Raw genomic sequence first — 19,215 nt, forward strand, 5'->3', positions numbered from 1 at the left:
AAATAATAGAAGATTTCCACTACTGTGCAGTATAGAAATGTAATAAACGAAATAGCATTCCCCCAATATGCCATTAATGCATTGCATGCCTTGGATAAGAAGGCAGTGTTCACTTGGTACCCAAAGGAAAATAGAAATGGCATGGGTGGGAGCCTTGTGGAGAGATCATTCCAGAATCAGGGGGCCACCACCGAGATTACTCTCTGGGTCTCCCTTCAGGGTATCACTCAGAGTAAGACCTCTGATGTGAGGTGTCCAGGTAGAGTTTACCACAATGTCAAAGGTGTAAATCCTGGGTAGTTCCAAAACTTGTCTGCTGCCCTTTATGCTGGTTGGCTCATTCTCCATCAACAGCCCAGCACCTGGTAAATATCCCTGCAGTGTTTCTCCATGAACTACAGGAATCTGGGGTAAATTCCACTTGATGGGGAAAAGGTATTAATGTATGAACCACATTTTGTCGCATCTTTCCATCTTGTTCTCTAAACAGATGGTGATAAGAACAAATATAGTCTGTATCTTTACAGGCTGTCATATACACTGAAGCATTTTTGTTTAAATATCAGTGTTTACTAAGCATGTTGGGCTGGTTCCAGACTAAGTGAATTAAACTTATTTCCCATTGAAATGACTGGGACTGAAATCAAGTCATGACTAATTGTCGCAATGAGTTCAACAGGGCAGAAATTCAACTAAAATAGACCACAGTCTTACACTGTTAATCTGGGAGTAAGCCTCATTGAACTCTGTAGGATGTACCTCTGAGTAGGTATATATAGGGACAGTGTTGGTAGTTGATCTTATGTGATACAACAAATCGTATTTGTTTAGGAAAAACTCTGCAAGTGTATTTTCCTTCTTTGGAAACCTCCTTCTTCTCCAGGCATCAGCTCCTTAACTGACATATGAGCATATAGGAACACGTTCCATCTATATGGGTATGATTATAATGGGTTTGCCATTTTAACCACTTAGCAGATGGTGTTGTCCAGACCTCCTCTAGACAACAGTGGAAGAGTGTGTAATAAGTACCCTTGAAAGAGCCCCTTTAACTTGTGAAGTTCTTGAAAGAAAAGTCAGACCTAGCAAGAAGATGGTCCACAAAGCAGTTAAAAAGAAGTCCACAGTTCCCACCCAGGACGGTATCCTGGATGTTCTCCAGAGTACCATCTGGAGATGTTCTACAAGATTGAGTAGGGCCACCCACACCCTCTCCAGTAGGGCTGCTGCAGTGCTTTCATCACCATGCTGCTGGGTTCACTGCACGACATCCAGGCCACTCATCTTAAGGCAGGTTCTTCCATCCCAGCTCTTCCTGCCTGAGTCTTTCCCCAAGTCCCTGCCCAGCTGTTCTTGGGAAGGACAGAAAGAGAGAGAAAGCTGTGTGCAGTGGTGTGAGAGAGGACACGATGGTTGATAATACAGAGGAAGTCAAGATGGCCTAAGTGCAATGCGGGTTGGGTAGCCTCAGAGCAGAAACTGAGTGTGTGATTCGAGGGCTTTAATGACTACATGGACCTTTCCATGCAAAGACCCTGCAGGACACCATCCCAAATTAGCATAGCTAAGTATCTACCAGTTCGTATATTTGGAGTGCAACATTCAGTTAATTACCTCAGAGGAATACTCCAGACCAGGTCATGCTCTTGGCATGATCTCTCTCCTTACAAGCATTTGTTCAAATTTAATTATTGCATTACTAACATTGGGCCCAAAAACACTGACCAAGTCATGTTATAAATATGAAACCACATAGTTGAAGTAAACATTTTACTGAAGCGACTCTATTAATGGAAATTCTCCGCAACTATTTGCTATGTTGCCTCTATTGAAAATGGCAAGGAAGTCCTCTAGATCTTAATCTACAGTCTAACTACAGTCTAATTATTATGATGTGTGACCAACCTCTGTCCCCTCCACAGAAATGCATGCGGTAGTGACTTTTTACCAGGTTACGTCAAGGACAGTAACCCTAATACCAACCTTCCAGGCCACTACAGGGCGCAGGGAGGCCCTGTTGTCCGTCCCACACCCTACAGATTTCTGTGGGGCCTTCTCTTCAGTGTAGCCTGCCCTCTGGGGCAATCCCCCCACTGATGAGGCCTCAGTGCTTACATATCCTAGGCATTGCTTTGGCTTTCGCCCAGTTGATGAGCTATCTCTGCCCTAGCTTCATGATATTTTTCTGCCTGTTTTTATCCCTCTGTGTTTTATTTTTCTGCTTTAAATCACTTCAATATTTGTTACAAATGAGAAGCAGTATATAAATATTACGAATAAATAAATAAATGCAAAAGAAACATGGCATAAGGAACATCCACCCACAAGACCAGTTCAACATAGTGAAATCAGTCCATCTGAATCGATCATATGCAAAATTGCCCATTTGATGTTCCTGTGTCCAAGTATATAATGGCATTGATTTTCCAAGCCACTGTCTCATTTGGCAGACACTTCATTCATAGCCTTTGCAAACTTAATCCTCTAACAGCAAAGAACATGATATGTTCACCAGAAGGATGATAATTCCAACAGTTTATGTATGGCAAATACTGAGCTCATTTCTAAATTGGTATAAGTGCATAAACGACAACATGTGTGTGGAAGGACTCCATACCACCCCAGTGGTGATGATTGTTAAATATGTGGCTTTTTGGGAAGGCATTTTTAAAGGCAAGTGTACAGACACAACTGAGAAAACACTGGCAAAAGAGGGCACTTCTGGAATAGCTCAGAGTGGAGTGGTCACCAGTGGGCAGTTTCCTCTAGACTTGGGCAGTGCACTTCAAGCTAAGTGAAGAGAAAGCCATCCCTGGTGGTTACTTCATGGCTAGGAGGCACTCGCATCCCAGTCCACTTTCCCTTCTGACCACTGGTGGTTGGTCTAGCTGTAGCGAGTGACCTGCACAGACAGTGCAAGTAGTAGCAATCCTCATATGCTCATTTTTCAGTTGACCATTACTGTTTTAGCAATAAGGTCAGTAATATTGTTCAGAAGAGCAGTTAACTCAAGGATATTAATCATACTGGGCTAGTACCTGCTTTTGATAGGTTAGCAATTGGTTCTCAGCACTGGAATGTGGTTTTTTTTCCTTCCAGCTTTCTCTTCCTCTCCTTGAAGCAAATTTTCTTCTTTCTGCATTGCTGATTGTTGAACATTGTATTGGCACTAATGTTAGCTGGATTAAATAAGATACTCATTTTATCAGAATCTAAAATATTATTTTGCAGTGAGTTTCAGTTCCTGGCTTAAAGGAAGCCTTGGACTGCAGTCCTTTGTGGCCATGGTAGGCAATGCCAGCTGATCCAGCGACCACCTTTTCCCTTCTGGGCTGTACCCTCCCCATAACTCCACTACACCATCAAATTTGCCATCACAAATGTGGTGTGATGGTGGTAGAAATGGGAAACCATTGCCTACTCAACCATTTTTCTTTAAAACAAGATGTGCAGTGAGTATTTCCCCTGTTTTAAAGCAAAATCACTTTTGATGGACACTTGCATATGTGCTAAGCCATGCTATACATGGTTACCTAAGAGTATGTCCCATTGAACTGAATATCCATATGTTTGCACTATTACTTACCTGTTAAACAGTTTGTGACTACTAAAGGTAACCATAGTTAAGAGTGGGAGTAGTTTAGGGATTTGTTATTGGGAGATGAGTGACCAGAAAGAAATACACACTCCTGAGGATGGCTTTCAGTTTGTTATGCATGGTTAAGGCAAACCAGGTTCATGTATGTGTTGATTTTCCAAGGGACTGAATCATGTGCCCAATGGTAACCATTTGCAAACTAGTTGAAAAGCTCCATTCCTTAGTTCCCTGCTTCCCACTTGCATATGTCCCTGCAAACTTGCATTCCAAGAGGCAACAAAGATTGAGTCCCCTGAGTTGCCGTAGTATGTGCAATCACTTTCCACAACTAAGACAAGAAACCAGCAAGCACAAGGCAGTAGGAACAACCATACAGTCATAAATTGGCTACAAGACTTCTAAATTCCTAAGCATTGTAAATTGTTCCCCAAATGTATGACCAAGGTACGTATTTCTGACTTTGCTTGTGTTCTGTTTACCAAAGCCTAGATGATTTGCTAAAGTGTGGGGTGACCTTTGCTGCAAACATGGTCGTGGTGGATAAAGAAAGTACTATGAGTGCTGAAGAAGACTACATGGCAGATGCAAAGACGATTGTAAATGTCCAAACTCTTTTTAGGTAAGTGAAGGTGCAGCTACACCCTTTTCCTGCACCTTTACTAGGCACTGTAGTCGTTAAAGTCCCCATCAGGGTGAATCAAAATCATTGACAGCCTTATTTAAACAGCCGCTCTAAATAAAAAAGTTGGTTATTTTTATTTTTTATTTCATTTCTATACCGCCTGTAGCTGAAGCTCTCTGGGAGGTTTACAAGAAAGTAAAGGTTTTCCCATGATATCAGAGCATACAGAATGGTTAGGTGTGAAAGTGCAAGGCACATTAAACTGGTCCAAATATCTCACCAGTGGGTCCAAGGAGGTCTAGTGAAACTCTGGAGTTGGGTGAAGATATATGTTTGAGCATTCATCAAAACAGCTAAGATGTCAGGCAGTACAAGAGAGGTCTTGGCATCCCAACACTCTTTTCCTCATAACTGTAAACCTTCCTTCTCTACTGAACTCATGGTATTCAAAGCAGGCAAACACACTGTGTACTAGACTTTGTGTGGAAACTCCTAGCTGTGAAATACTAGTTTCCCAGGAGTAATATGTAGTCTGCAAGACTGCCCTAGACACATGCCAAAGCCAATTTTGTGCCTAGAACCAAAGACCAGTCTATTATTGTTTTATTTTGGTAACTACCGAGAAATTCCTATAAGCATTTCTCACACTCCTTGTCAGTAAGCATGTTAAAGGAATAAAAATACATTCAGGAATGAACAATTTGCTCCCCTTCCATATCATTTCCCATGTCCTGAGCAAGCTTTTCCACCACCACCCATAATTATCCCTCCCCTTCTCTCCTCTACCTCCCCACTCTTGTTTTGCTGGGATGAAAACAGATGCTCAAGCCTGCTGTTTCCAGCTATCCTACTTCTGCAAGGTCAGGGGGAAAGAATGTGTTTAATCTGAAGAACGCCCTCTATGAAAACCACAGTTCTTCCTGAGCTAGCTTGTGGCCATCAGATGGAGTGGAAGATGCTGGCCCATCAGTGTTGTTGATGAGAAATGCAGCTGCCTGTTTGGTCAGCATTTGCACATGGAATGGAAGAGCTCATTCATGCAACAGGCCCTAAGTTTAAGGAGGGTAGTTACTCTGGGTTCGGATGGACACAATTTAATAGTACAACAACAGAAGGTGTAGAGACTGCTCCACAGTCATGACCTGAAATTCGTTAAAGCTTGTAGGCACTGCAGTCCTTCTACCAAAATCCTTCTCCCGCTCATCTGAATTCTTAAGCTGGCCAAAACCCAGAGGTAATTTCTCTGTGGCCTTCACCAGCCATGACTTGCTCCTGTGTCCTCATCCTCTTCTGTTGCTTCACCTCCTTCTCACTTCCTTCTTATGGTGCAGCAGTTGCTTTTCCCTTCTCCTCTTCCTGTGTGCAGGAGGAACCATTGGACAGACACTGCTTTTGGACGGAGGTGTACAGGGCTTTCAACCCGTAGGAAAACAGGCAAAGTCTGCGAGTTCCATAAGAAAGAGCAGTGGCAGAAGGCACTTCTGTGCAATGCAGAGGATGCAGCCACATAGCTTAGGAGTGCCTGGATTGTTTGGGGGCTGCAATTCTCCACTGGGATTGAAAAGACAGAGCTGAAACCCAGAAAACGCACATATAGCCAGTGGTGCAGCTAGGACTGGACAGGGAAGGGACCTGGTGGGGAATAGAACAGAAACATGCAGTTGGAAGGGGCCTAGAAGGTCATCAGGTCCAACCTCCTATTCAATGCAGGACTCACGGTTCAAATACTAACCAGGACTGATCCTGCTTAGCTTCCAAATTAGGCAGGATTGGGCACTTCAGGCTATGCAGAAGCTATAAGAGAGCTATATGGGAATAAATGGCCACCCCAGTGGGAGAGCACATCGAGCGCTGCCTCTGTTTATTTCAGGACCAGGATGGTGCTATGGTATTAGTGAACTTTAAACATAGAGCCAAACATGCACAGAGAGGCTTGTTTGGACTTTTGTTTAAATCAGGGTTGGCAAAAAGTTGTTGTCATGAAGTATCAGCTGTAAGCATGGAATGAAAGATGGAGTGGGGCAGGGGGAAGAGAAATTGTGTGATTCACAGCAGAGGTAATATACTCAGCCTGCCTAAAGAGAGCAGCATAAGGCTGTTAAGGCCAGGTTCTAAAAATTGCTGATGGAACCATAGTGAGAAGTCACATGGATTCTCTTCCATTAGTGTTTTCTCTGAGGTGGCAGGGAAATTAGTCGGATGAATGGCCCTTTGGATTTTTTACTCCTACAAGCACATTTTTTCTTGGTGTCCTACCATGATCTGTACTCTGAAGATTAACTGTGATGAAAACACTTGCCAGTAGTTCTATTATTGAACTCATAATCACTTCTATTTTTTCTTCCTGGCCATTCATTTGCAGTTATCCACAGTTAGGTCTCCCTCCCTCCCTCCAACATTCCTTCCTTTCCCTTTCCCTTTCCCTTTCCCTTTCCCTTTCCCTTTCCCTTTCCCTTATTGTTTCCTACTTAAAAGAGTACAGGTTTTAAAATCACTATAGGGATATCCAAAGGATGAAGAAGAAATATAAATTAAAGCCAACTTTCATAAACCAGAAAAGAAACTGGCAATCAAAATTATACATACTTAACACAAATGCATTTGCAGTCTTGATTATCACTTATAATTATTATAGTTAGCTCAAACTAGTTCATCTTTGGCTATCGCATACACTCACTAGATGGCAGCCTTTTCCCATGTCTGCAGTATTGGCATTAAGTGTTAAATACTTGCAAGGACATAAGAAAATGTGTATGTGTTTTGTCTTCTTTAAATGATGGAAACATTGCATACATATAATAGTTTAGTTCAAGTCAATTGGTTCTTCCTTTAAAACAAAAACATATTAGCAATTTTGTAATGTAAATGCAAAAATTTAGTGAAACATTGTTAATAAATGCAGAAAAACTGCATATCTAAAATCTTTTGTAGATTTACTCCAATTTTTGTGGATTTACTCCATTTTTATCTAGGAATAAAGTCTGAGAATACTCTCGGCTATGAAAATCACTTTTTATAATGGACTAATTAGAGGGATCTAATTTTAACCATTGGGAAATTGTCATCTCAAAATGCAAAGGTAGGGGGATGATTAGAAGTGTTGTTTTGATACTTAGAGGATCATGCAAAGATGCATGACAAATTAATCTAAATTGCATTCATTATAAAATGAATTTAATTTCAAAATCTAATTGACCAACTGAGTGCTGCTGAGGGGTTGTTGCAGAACTCCTTTGATACCAGAGTGTAGGACATGGAAGCATCAATTCAAGTTGCAATAACCCAGATTCAGACTAGATATCAGGAAAAGTTTCTTCACTGTCAGAGCAATATGGCAGTGGAACCAGTTGCCTGGAGAGGTGGAGGGCTCTCCCACACTAGAGACATTCAAGGCAAAACTGGACAACCATCTGAGTGGGGTGGAGTAAATTGGTGACAGCAGGAGGTTTATTTATTGATTTTATTTATTTGGAACACTTGTATGCCGCCCCATTCGCATAAGCCTCGGGGTGGCTTCCAATACATAAATAAATATATTTCTGTACAAAATACATAAAATACTGGAGACAGCTTCAGGTTGGAGCTGAAGGCCTTCTTGGCTTCTTGCAGCTCTATGATTCTATGATTCTTCTATTGATTCTATGATTCTAATTCTATGATCTTGACTTCGGCATTAATTGCTAGCAATAAGATTATAAGGAGAAGTATATCCTTGGAAGTAGGATGCAGTTAAGTACATACTTACTTCACTCTTGCCCAAGGACCACCATAATCTTTTTCATATAGGGAAGAGTAAGAAATTCATTCTGCTGTGATTTTTAAGCAAAGGTACCTAATTCCCACCACCTAAGCCAATAAGTGAATTGAGCCATAACTGTCTATAAAAATTCACACTTTTCTGGGCTTGGTGGTACAATGCACTGGGAAAAATATATACAAAAATGTACATATTAGAGGATTCTGTCTGCAGATACAATGTAAAATACTTGAAAATGCCTATATTTTAAAAATGAGCACAGAAATGTACATGCTCATGCATGCATGCCCGCACACACACATGAAAAAGCATGAAGCCCTACATATACCTCTCAAAACGTGGCTAATCAGAGCACCCCTTCTATGCTTCCACTGAACAATAGGAGATAGGTGAAGCTATAGCCAGTTTTAGTATCCTTCCTATCCAGGGTTCTTCTGCAAAGGACCTTAGAACGTTTATGCTATTAGCCAGCCCTTCTCCTTATTTGCTCAAACTGTTCCTCTCCCATAAATTGAAAGAACTGCAAAGCTGGGGAAAGAAACCAGACCAGATTAGATTTCAAACACAGAAACACTTACTAGGCCAGGCCCAGAGGAGTGTTGGCTTTTAGATTTAAATTACCTGGTAGAACAGAATTGTAGACAGGTTGAAATGTAAGAATTGGCTGGATTCCGGATTGACACAGTAAGCCTCATTAAGCTCAATAAGGGAGTCCCTGGTGGATGTGTATAGAATTGCATCCCAAATGTAGTCAACTTCTTTGAGGGTGTATTATTTGACAAGTGAGATAGAACTTGCTTGGGTAAAGAATTCACCTAATAGGCTAGGCAGCTCCCAAGATGTCCACATCAGAGTGGCAACAGTAGTAAGACAAACCCCAAGTAAGATCCGGGTTTATAGCTATCCTGTTCTTAATGCCTGTGTAGCATTTCTAGTTTGTACACAAGAGTGCAGCCTTAGCTAATCTATGGAGTGTTATGTTTAGAGTTAGCGTGATGGAGACTTACTGGATGTATTTTCATGCTTTCAGGGTTCTGGCTCTTAGATTGGCATCTCCATCATCTTGCGAATACGACACATAATGCTTTGTATTCCCACTACTTTTATTTCTGACAGGCTATGTTGCCAGGCCCTGCAGTATGAAAGACACTCTGTGTCAGGCCAACACAAGATAACTGTCCTCTTCAGTTGCCAGAGAAGCCAATGGAAACACATTTTACCTAAAGCAGGGATGCAGAACCTCTGATCTCCAAGCCTAATTTAGCCTATGGCAATTTTGCATCCAGATGCCTCCTTGGATCTTTCCAATGGGTGGTACATGGAAGTTTTTCCACTCCCTGGAGGAACTGCTTCTGGAAGAATCTTGCTTTGTCTCTGATCTGAAATCAGAGATAACAGCTGGGATGTATTCAGTAGTGGACTCTGAATGTTGGGCAGGGTACATAGTGAGATGGGATCTTTAGATACCAACCCTAACAACAACAACAACAACAACAACAACATTACATTTCTATTCCATTACTTAACCATAAAAGGTTATCAGGACAGTTTACAAATGCATTAATGCAATATACATGAGACACTAAAATATAATATAAAACAATATAAAACAAAATACAAGAGTTCAAAACAAGACAAAATCAGAACAGCTACATGATGCAATAAACACAACAATTGACAGAATTTATAAAAAATTCTAAATAACAGCAATACAAAGAATTAATATGAGACCATTCATTATCATCAAGTAGCCTACAATTGCAAATCACCCACCCCACTAGCCAGCAGCCAGAATCTCTGGCCCAGCCAGGGACCAATCGAGCATCAATCCAGGCATTAAACTAAAATTATATTTTAGTATAATTCAAGATTGCTATCTTGACATACTAAGGTTGGAATCAGTGCAGAGAAGGGCCACTAGGATGGTGGCTGAGTTGCAGGGTAAGCCATATGAGGAGAGACTGAGGGAGCTGGGTCTTTTCAGCCGTGAGAGGAGGAGACTCAGAGGGAACCTGTTAGCCACAAACAAGTACGTGAGGGGTTGCCTCACAGAGGTGGGTTATGACCTTTTTTCCCCTCAGTGGAGGGCAGGATGCGTTCCAATGGAGCAAAGTTCAGGGAACCAAGATTTAGGGTGAATGCCAGGAAGTACTTCCTGCTGGTTAGGACTCCTAGAGTATGGAATAGGCTTCCACGGGAGGTGGTTGAAGCCCCAGTGGTGAGGGTGTTTAAGGATAGGCTGGACATGCACATGGTAGGCATGTCATGAATGGAGACTGCTGGAACTGGGGGTCAGACTAGGTGGCCCAGAAGACCCCTTCTGACTCACTCTGTTTCTATATTCTTTTCTTTATGGGCACCATATGCAATGTCACTACAGTGGAACATCTGATCAATTTGCATTCTTTCAAGTTTTACTTCCTCACACTCTTCACACACTGTGACCATCCAGTTTTGTTTTGTTTGTTAATGTATTGTCACATCTTCTCCAAAATCTGCAGCTTGGAATACACTGAAATACTTAAACCAGTCTATTTATGATGCAAGCAGGTGAAATTCAAAAGGCAGGTGAAATTTGAAAGCCAAGTTGAAGCAGGGCGGAGGGATAAAATTAATCAGATAGTAATCTAGTTTGGATCTCAAGTCCACAACATTGTCGTTAGGTTAACCTGTTTCTGTAGAATTACAGATGGGCAGTATAGACGGCTATGTTTTCCTGTCTGGCTTCAATCTGGCAGCATTCTTTGATGCAAGGAATACTTTGCATTTATGCATGGGGGTCCAGGGAAAGGAAGAGATTAAAGCTGCAGCTACTTTTATGTCTTCGCGGTTTAAAATCCATGGCAGATTTTCAGGTTATGACTGAACTCACCCTGTTTTTTTGGCAAAATCAGACTTTTCCAAAATGTTTAGGACAGTGCCCTAAAAGGAGGAATAGAAATGAACATGTGGAAATACAAATGTTTAAATAAGTGCTGCTAATAAGGTACAATGCTGTATGTCCTTGAAATATTTTGGATTGCTAATTCCAGAGCAATGAAACAACTTCTATTGAAAAGCAGGAAACTGGCTTTAATTCTAAAAGTTGTGGAAAAGTTGTTCAATTTCTTGCGTTGTGTTAAAGTGCTGGGAATGTTGCTATTGATTGGAATGGAATCACCATTTTCTCAATCTTACATGAATTACGGGTATAGTTTAAATTCTCAATACAGCTGTAATGTTGCACATTGGGAAAGCTATTTCCTTGATAGACTTTACAGGTTTTACAAGATAATCCGTATATTGGTTTCTCTGGGTTTTATCTTTTTCCTGAATAACTGTCCCATTTTTGAGAATAAGCCATCAACCCCACAGCTAAAGTAATTACTGTTCAATGGTTCACCTGGAATATTAAATATTGTACAAGGCACCTTTTAGAAATTAACTTATTGACTCCCTTTGAGTCTTGAAATATCTGCAGGATATTGATCTGGTAATACTGGTATGTTTGCTTCTACCAAAAGTTAGCATTTCTTTGCAACTATAAAAGTCCAAATGGTTCTCTATGTGTTATCATCTTTTATCTTAGTTGTCTGACATTATTGTAGGAATAATGCTATTATCTCCTTGCAAAACGTTTAGGTTATTCTCCAGTCTAAGCATTATCACAGAATTAACGCATCCAGCCAACATGAGATTCATGCAGTTCAGGGCCAAAGACTGTTATTCTCTTGCGCTATCAAAATTGGAGAAGGTAAGAAAATAGCTCATATATTTGCACTATGATTAATATAGTTCATTCAATGCTTTTCAAACAGCTTTTGTGGACTTTGTGATTGTTGATACAAAAATGCAATCACCTTACAAGCAGATGTATTGATTTTTTTGAGGAAAAAGTATGAATATTATTAAATTAGTAAATAAAAATAGTGAATAATTCTCACTGGTAAACAGATAATTGAAGTTATTGTGTAATAATATTTACAAATGTTCAGCATTTACCAGTTTCTGGCAGGATATTCAAAATGTGGATATATTTTAACCTTAAAATCCAGTATTTAAATGCTTTATGTTTATTAGCATCTCCTGATATCTTCTAGTTCTCAGCTCTGAAATGATTAGACTATCATTAATAGTCATGGTCTAATATTTGACTTTTCCTACTCACTAGTCATTAAATATTGCCAACACGTCAGAGACTTTTAAAATCTCTTCCAAAGAACTTTCAGCTATCCTTAAAGAAAAAAAAAACTTTCCCAGGTGACAGCTTTATGCACTACTACTGATTATTACCTTTTGCATTATGTACTGGTTGAATGTTTGGTGTTTTCTCTCAGTTCAAAGCAGTAATGACCAACTGTGCCACATCTGGACTGAGTTTGTATTTTAGCATTGGCTTCAGTACCTTATACAATGTATAGGAAGGTATAACTGAGAAGTGCTTGATTGCCCAGTCAATTTAAATGAGTCCCTTTCTGCCAAACTTAGGAAAATGACAATCAGTCACATGTATAACCATATTCAAAAGATTGATCAAAGACTATATATGAATTTCTTGCATCCTTTTTGACTATTCTCATTCCATGTTATAGAAAATAAATTATTGCTGAGATATGTTCAAGAAAGAATATTTCAGTTAAATCCTCATGGGTGGTATCTGAGATTCTTATGCTTACTTAACTTTTGATGCTGAAAAGAGTGTGTCGATTAACCGTCTTTCAGTGAACAACGATCACTACAGCTGCCTGCAGCCTCCTCAGCTTCCCACACATCAAATGAAGGCCAGAGGAACATGTCATGAAGTAACTTTTCCCAGTTGAGGCCTTTTCCAGATCAGGCAGCGCAGGCAGCCAGGAAGTTTGCTGTATAATAGAGGGGTGTCTAAAACAAAAGAAGAACAAAAATTCATGCAGCCCACTTGGCTACTTCGCAATGCCAAGGTGCTGCCAAAAGGATTCAGAACATGAAGCAAAATGGAATCCTGTTGGATGGGTGAACAAAACCACCAGACAGGTTTTGGCACAACTCTAGCTCTGCTTCCTCCCTGGGCACTTCCTCTCCCGCTGAAAGGTTTGAAGGGGAAGAGCAATATTATAAAAAGATGCACTAAGGACAAGAGAGATTCACAACCAGTCTTCAGAAATTTGGGGAAGGTATTGAACCAGAGGAATGACAGCAAGAGCTGAGCCAGCATGTCTTCCATCAAGTTCTGATTTTCTGTTGCTTTTTCTTACCCCCACCCCAAGAATTGAACATCTTTTTGCAGAATTTCCGGTGGCCACTTCCCCACTCCCAGAACAATGCTAAGTATGAGGCACAGTGGAAAATGCAACATAGTTGCTGTCATTGCCACTTCAAGGGACAACACCGAAAGAAAAACATTTGAAGGAAAAAAAATGGGGGGGGGGAGCTGTGCTCAGCTATTGGTGATAGTGAGCCTCATACTGCAGAAATTGTTGGATAATTTCCCCTCCTTCTAGTGAAATTTGATGAAATAGTTACCTGCATCCAATAAATGAGGTAGAGAATTTTGAGAGGCCATTTGCACCCAGCTATGTTAAAGAAGTGGTCCAGTCAACTATTAGAGTATCCATATCATTATACACATTTTAATCTCCAGAGAAGCTGCTCAGGAAGATGGGAGCCAAATAGTATTGGAACAAACTGATGTCGGGCTAAAAGTTAATCTGGTTTCAATTTTGAATTCTTGCTTCCAATACATTAATAAGTTTTGTTTAGTGTTAAGTGTGTGCTTTTGTATGATTTCATATAATTTTAAATGTTGCTTATATAGGACTGAGAGTTTTTAATTGCAATTTCGCAGGATTGCAAAATTTTGCAGGTTTTATTAAGTATCATTGAATTTGGTATTATTAATAGCCGTTGCAGACATCAACTACTGGGTCTTAAATACTGAAATCAAGTATAATAAGTTATAAGATATATGGTAAACTTTTCACCAACCATCTGGGAGGTACCTACATCAACATTCAGAGAATAGGATAACATTTATTCAGGTGCTAATTGCAAACTTCCTCCTCTCAAGGAACATTGCCAATCTCAACCTGGCCTTCAAGTAACCCCTAATACCTGCCATGGAATGATGCAACCAGGGGCAGAATGTGATCACTGTTGTAAATTCCACTGTGATAGTGTGAACTGCTCTAATTTAGCACCGGGAGTGTTAGTGGGTACCCACTTTCCTGCATTTGAGTAGTTCATGCTGCACTGGAGCTGCACCCAAGTAGCTTGTGCAAGTGCAATTTAATTTAATTTAATTCAGTAACCATGCACCACTGTATATTGATTGGCCCAGCAGGTGGCAGAGGATTCTGGAGCATGGTCCTGAGTTAAGTGAATCATTTAATGCAGTCTGCTGGCCAGACTTGTTGGGCTTCACTGCTGCTGTGTGTAACCCATGAATGTCTCTTGTGACTACATACTGGTGTAGCATTTATGGACTAGCTGTCTTTCAAGGAAGCTTATTCACCATTATATGTTGTACTATATATTGCTTGCTGGAGTGTCCTACAACCAATTTGTGAATCACTTTTGCACACTATTTATTGGGTGTCCTGCTCTAGTTTTAAAAATTAAACTAGGGGGTCTGGCAGTTTGGGGGAATTTTGTTTGTGTTAATCCCATCTGTTCCCCCATCCCTTAAAATTAAATTGAGTTCTTATTTTCCAAGCTGAAAAGCAAGCAACAAACAACCCTTTTACATTCCCTATTTAATTGTAGAAGCAAATGTGATGTGTATTTAAGTCATTTCAAAATTGCGGCTCTAATGTGATGATGCTTCAAGTATTAGTCCATTAATTAGAAAAAATATTGATGTTAACATGTGCACTTTTAATATATGTGCATTCATTTGAATAAGAGGGATATGATTAATTTCACTTGGAGTGTAAATATAACATGCTATAACCAGATACTCCCGTTATAATTGTTTTCATTGTTCTAACAGTCTGCTTTAATATGCATTCATATTAAATATTTTTTCATTCCTGACATCTTTTCGGTCCCAGTTTCTATGTACTGTAAATTCATACCTACCATATCTAGCCATAAGAATGTTTAATACTTGGTTGTTGTGAGAGATCTGTGGTTGTGGTGTTCCAGATGTTTTGGATAACCATCCATGTTGGTTAAAAGGTAAAGGTAAAGGTTTCCCCTTGACGTTACATCCAGTCATACCTGACTCTAGGGGGCGGTGCTCATCTCCGTTTCCTAGCCAAGGGAGCCAGCGTTTGTCCACAGACAGTCTCTGTGGTCAAGTGGCCGGCATGACTAAACACCGAGGTGCACAGAACGCTGTTACCTGACCACCGAAGTGGTACCTTTTTATCTACTTGCATTTGCATGCTTTCAAACTGCAAGGTTGGCAGGAGCTGGGACAGAGCAACAGGAACTCACCCTGTTGTGCAGATTTGAACCAGCAACCTTTCGATCAACCAGCCCAGCAGCACAGTGGTTTAAACCACTGTGCCACCTGCAGTCCCTATCCATGTTGGTTATATTGGCTTAAAACTACATGAGTGATAGCATCCCATAAGATAATCTATATTAATTGTTCCTGGCATAATTTGCAGTAGCCATCACAACTTCACAGACTCAGAGTGATTGAAGTGACTCTAGCAGGTTAGATGATGGCGTGTGGGCACACATGCATATTGGCTGTTGTTTCCTGCTGTCTTCTCCTTCATGGATCACCGCCATGCCATGATGAAGGGGCTTGCAAAACACAATGAAGTTATGAGCTATGCCATGCAGGGGCATCCAAGACAGACTGGTCATAGCAGAGAGCTCTGACAAAAGGTGATGCACTGGAGAAGGAAATAGCAACCCCTACTGCCAGTATCCCTGCCATGAAAACCCCATGGCTAAGAGGGATGGTGGAGGAGGAGAACATGAAGGAATGTTGTCCATGGGATCGAGATGGGTCGGGCATGACTTTGTGAGTAAACAAGAACACCTGCTGTCTTGTCATTCCCAATTTATGAATGTCTTCCAAATGGCCTGTCTTTGACAGTCCTGCTCAGTTTTTGTAAACTCAAGGGTGTGGCTTCCTTTATGAAATTGAGCCATTTCGTCTTTGATTGTCCTCATCTTCATTTTTCTCCACCCAGCCAGATTCTCATCTTCCTTTGACTTTCCCTAGCAGTATTATCTTCTCCAGACACTCCAGTCTTCTCATGATCTGTCTGGAGTACAACAGTCATTTTGGCTTCCAAGGAGATTTCTTACTCAATTTGATCTAAGAGCCACTTCTTGTCATTCTATCAGTTCAGGGTACTCACAAAGTCAAGAACCGTGTCAGTTGGATGTATGTATTTTTTTTTTCCTGTGAACTTTCTTCACTGCCCAGCTTTCATATCCATGCATATTGATTGTTAAAATATTAGTGTGGATGATCTTGGCCTTAGTGTTCAGTATCCGTAGGCTTGAATATCTTTTCTTGTTTGTTCATTGCTGCGCTTCCATGTCTCAGTCTTCTTCTAATTTATTGTTGCTTATTCCCTTTGGACTGATATTACGCCAAGGTATTTAAAAAATGCATTCATATCCTATTTTTCTTAACTAAAAGCAGCTTTAGAAAGCTGTGAGTTTAAGTGATCTACTTCAGTCTTTCCCTTTCCTCTCCAGCTATAGTCTTAGCAAAACTGCATTCCCAGGTGCTTCTCTCACTGTACTACCTATATTCCCCCATGGGTACAATTGTGAGTAAAGTAAAAATGGCTGGAACAGAAAAGATTGAGCATCCTCTTTCTCCCCTTACATTTTTAACCCACTGAGGATGATTTTGACGTATTCACATGGTGTATTTTTTATTATTGTAATGGGAAGGATACCTATATTTGGACCAATGGACCAGCCTAAACATGCCTTTTAAGGTAGGCATGGGGTGTTTTAAATGTAAATGCGTATACTTAAGTATCTGTCACACACCCATGGAAAGACACAATGGACAGCAGTCCTACTCCACAACGAGCAAAATTTATTTATTTCTCTATTTATATATTTGAAGTGCCTAAAGCAGGGGCAGGGAACCTTTTCTTTCAAGAGACACATTTTGTTGGCTGGAATATGTTTGGTATCACTTGATATTGGTGGGTGTGATGATCCCTTTTCATTGTCCCTTCCCTTCCCTTCCCTTCCCCTGTGGGATATCTGGGAAGGGACAAATTGGTCTTTCCAGAGATAGCCAATAGTCCCAGCAGAGGGCTTTGGATATTAGTCCCATTAGCTTTCCGCTCCAAGCCTAAATAGTAAAAACCCGAAGAAGAGTTGCTTAATTGACTTCACTGCCACTTAGCCACAAATGGAAACATTAGCTGAAAGAATTATCTTTCACGTGGGACAAGTGGGCTCAGGTAACTGCTCTGTTCCACTCATTTCACCTTGAGCATCACAGCACTTTTTTCAGGTGGAGTTTCTAGTTCATTAAGCTTTGCAGAACTCCCCTTGTGCAAAAGGAAATGCAATTAAAATGTTGAGAGGAAATCGTCTAATGTGGGCCAGTGTACAGCTTATTGTTAATTCCTGTGCAATGTTCTCACTTTACAAAGGGACTCTAAAAATGAAGCAGTTGCCTGCAGCCAAAGCGTACAAACATGCATGGAAAATTGACTTTGTGGCTTAATGGGCATCTGGAGCAAGAAATCCCTGAGTCACAGGAGAACTCCATCTGCTGCTTAAAGCTGCAACTTCCCTTGTTTTTCTCTTTGGAAATATCTAAGCAATCACCATTGGCATCTGAACAAGCGAGAGCCTTTTGTTCAGCATTAAAAACTGAGGATGAAAGATATGGCAACCATATGCCCAAAGTCAAACTCTATCCTTCCTAGTTTCTTCATTAAAATTAAAACTCAAGAAAGCTTCCGTATAGCATTCTAATAGCTGTAATTCTCCCCCACCCCCCCACTTCAATTAAGGGTTAGGGAAATTGACTGTCTAACCATGCATTCATCATTTCCACTGAAGATAATGGCTAGCTGTGCAAACTTAGGCGCAGTTAAGCTGCCTGAATCCCATTGTATTCTATCTGAGGCCTAGTTCACAGAAGTAGGCGCACCCCTTGATTCCTGGACACTCGGTGACTGGCACCTGAGTGGATGAGCTGACTCCACGGAGAGGCTGGGTCAGCGCTGTCTCTGCTGTCAGACCAGGACTGTCTGAAGTGATTTCTCTATGCTGCAGTTCTCACCTGATGAGCATATCTATATCGATCAACAGCAGGCGGGAGAGAGCGAGGGAGAGACACAGAGAGTGTGTGTTTAGCATTCTTTCTACATAGGAAAACAGGGCCTTCGTTAAACGTGAATATTTCCTGACTTGGTATTGTAATGCCTAACAGGAAGTCACTTCTCCCCCTTTTAATTTTTTGCCTACAGATTCTCTCTCTCTCTCTCTCTCTCTCTCTCTCTCTCTCTCTCTCTCTCTCTCTCTCTCTCCAGGAGGACTGTAAGCTTTAGTTCATTCCTATAACCTCTTAAGTGTACAGTATATCGAACTGAGTCTTATCCTTGCTCTCAGTGGAAGTCCTTATGGAGCCAAGAACTAATTTTAATTGGCAGATTATGTTGGTTCTGGGGGCTATGTGGGTTCTTGGTTTAACAGAGAGTGAAAATGAAAGTATGGTATTCTTTCTAAAAATGAGTAGCATGTTTTCTTCATTAAATGGGCATCATGCTTTGCATAGCTTCCAAAATATACCAAAAAGGGCACCTTTATAGGTCAGTTGGACATTTACATCAGTTTAATTAGTTCAAGAAAGTCAGATAGTGGATCTTCCTACAGTTCTAGAATCAGTTGCATGCTCAGCTTTTGATGTTCCCATTTTATGTCAGTAAATGCAGTTCTCCCATTGGTCTTGGAGCCACTTTTTTACCTAGCGGAAGGGCATAAGAAGCCTTCATGGGGGACACCGCAGCCAGCTGTGGAAGCCCGTTGTGTTACCCTGAGTATTGCTTCCCAGCGATGTGCTCTGTCCACCAATGATTGAGCAAAACCGTTGCCATGCTGTCTCAGGCTATTGCCGTAAGTTCAGAGTCCTGTGTACCAGCTGCATGCCAGAGGGAAATTGACAAGCAGAACATGATGCCCCTATTGAAAGTCCTTGTGATCAGTGGGATATGGTCTCAGCACTGGAGTCAAAGTGATCCCACAGCTGGGCTCTCTTCTCCTTTTCCTTCCAGTGCCATCTTATCTCTTGCAGCCTTTCACTTGCAGAGGCTTCTGCTGCAGAATATGTAGGGG

At 40.9% G+C, this 19,215-nt stretch overlaps 1 protein-coding gene across 3 annotated transcripts in view; it reads left to right on the forward strand.

The window, feature by feature from the left end:
- The window catches only part of KCNT2 (potassium sodium-activated channel subfamily T member 2), a 231,858-nt gene that overhangs the window by 190,960 nt on the left and 21,683 nt on the right, over window positions 1–19,215 (forward strand). For all 3 annotated transcript variants that reach the window (XM_044439322.1, XM_044439323.1, XM_044439324.1), the window contains 2 exons: window positions 4,083–4,217; window positions 11,599–11,710. In XM_044439322.1, the coding sequence (XP_044295257.1) occupies window positions 4,083–4,217; window positions 11,599–11,710 (247 nt within the window). The remainder of the gene's footprint in view (window positions 1–4,082; window positions 4,218–11,598; window positions 11,711–19,215) is intronic.

The sequence above is a fragment of the Varanus komodoensis genome, unplaced genomic scaffold (assembly GCF_004798865.1).
Source record: "Varanus komodoensis strain SLA01 unplaced genomic scaffold, ASM479886v1 scaffold34_1, whole genome shotgun sequence".
Taxonomy (NCBI): domain Eukaryota; kingdom Metazoa; phylum Chordata; class Lepidosauria; order Squamata; family Varanidae; genus Varanus; species Varanus komodoensis.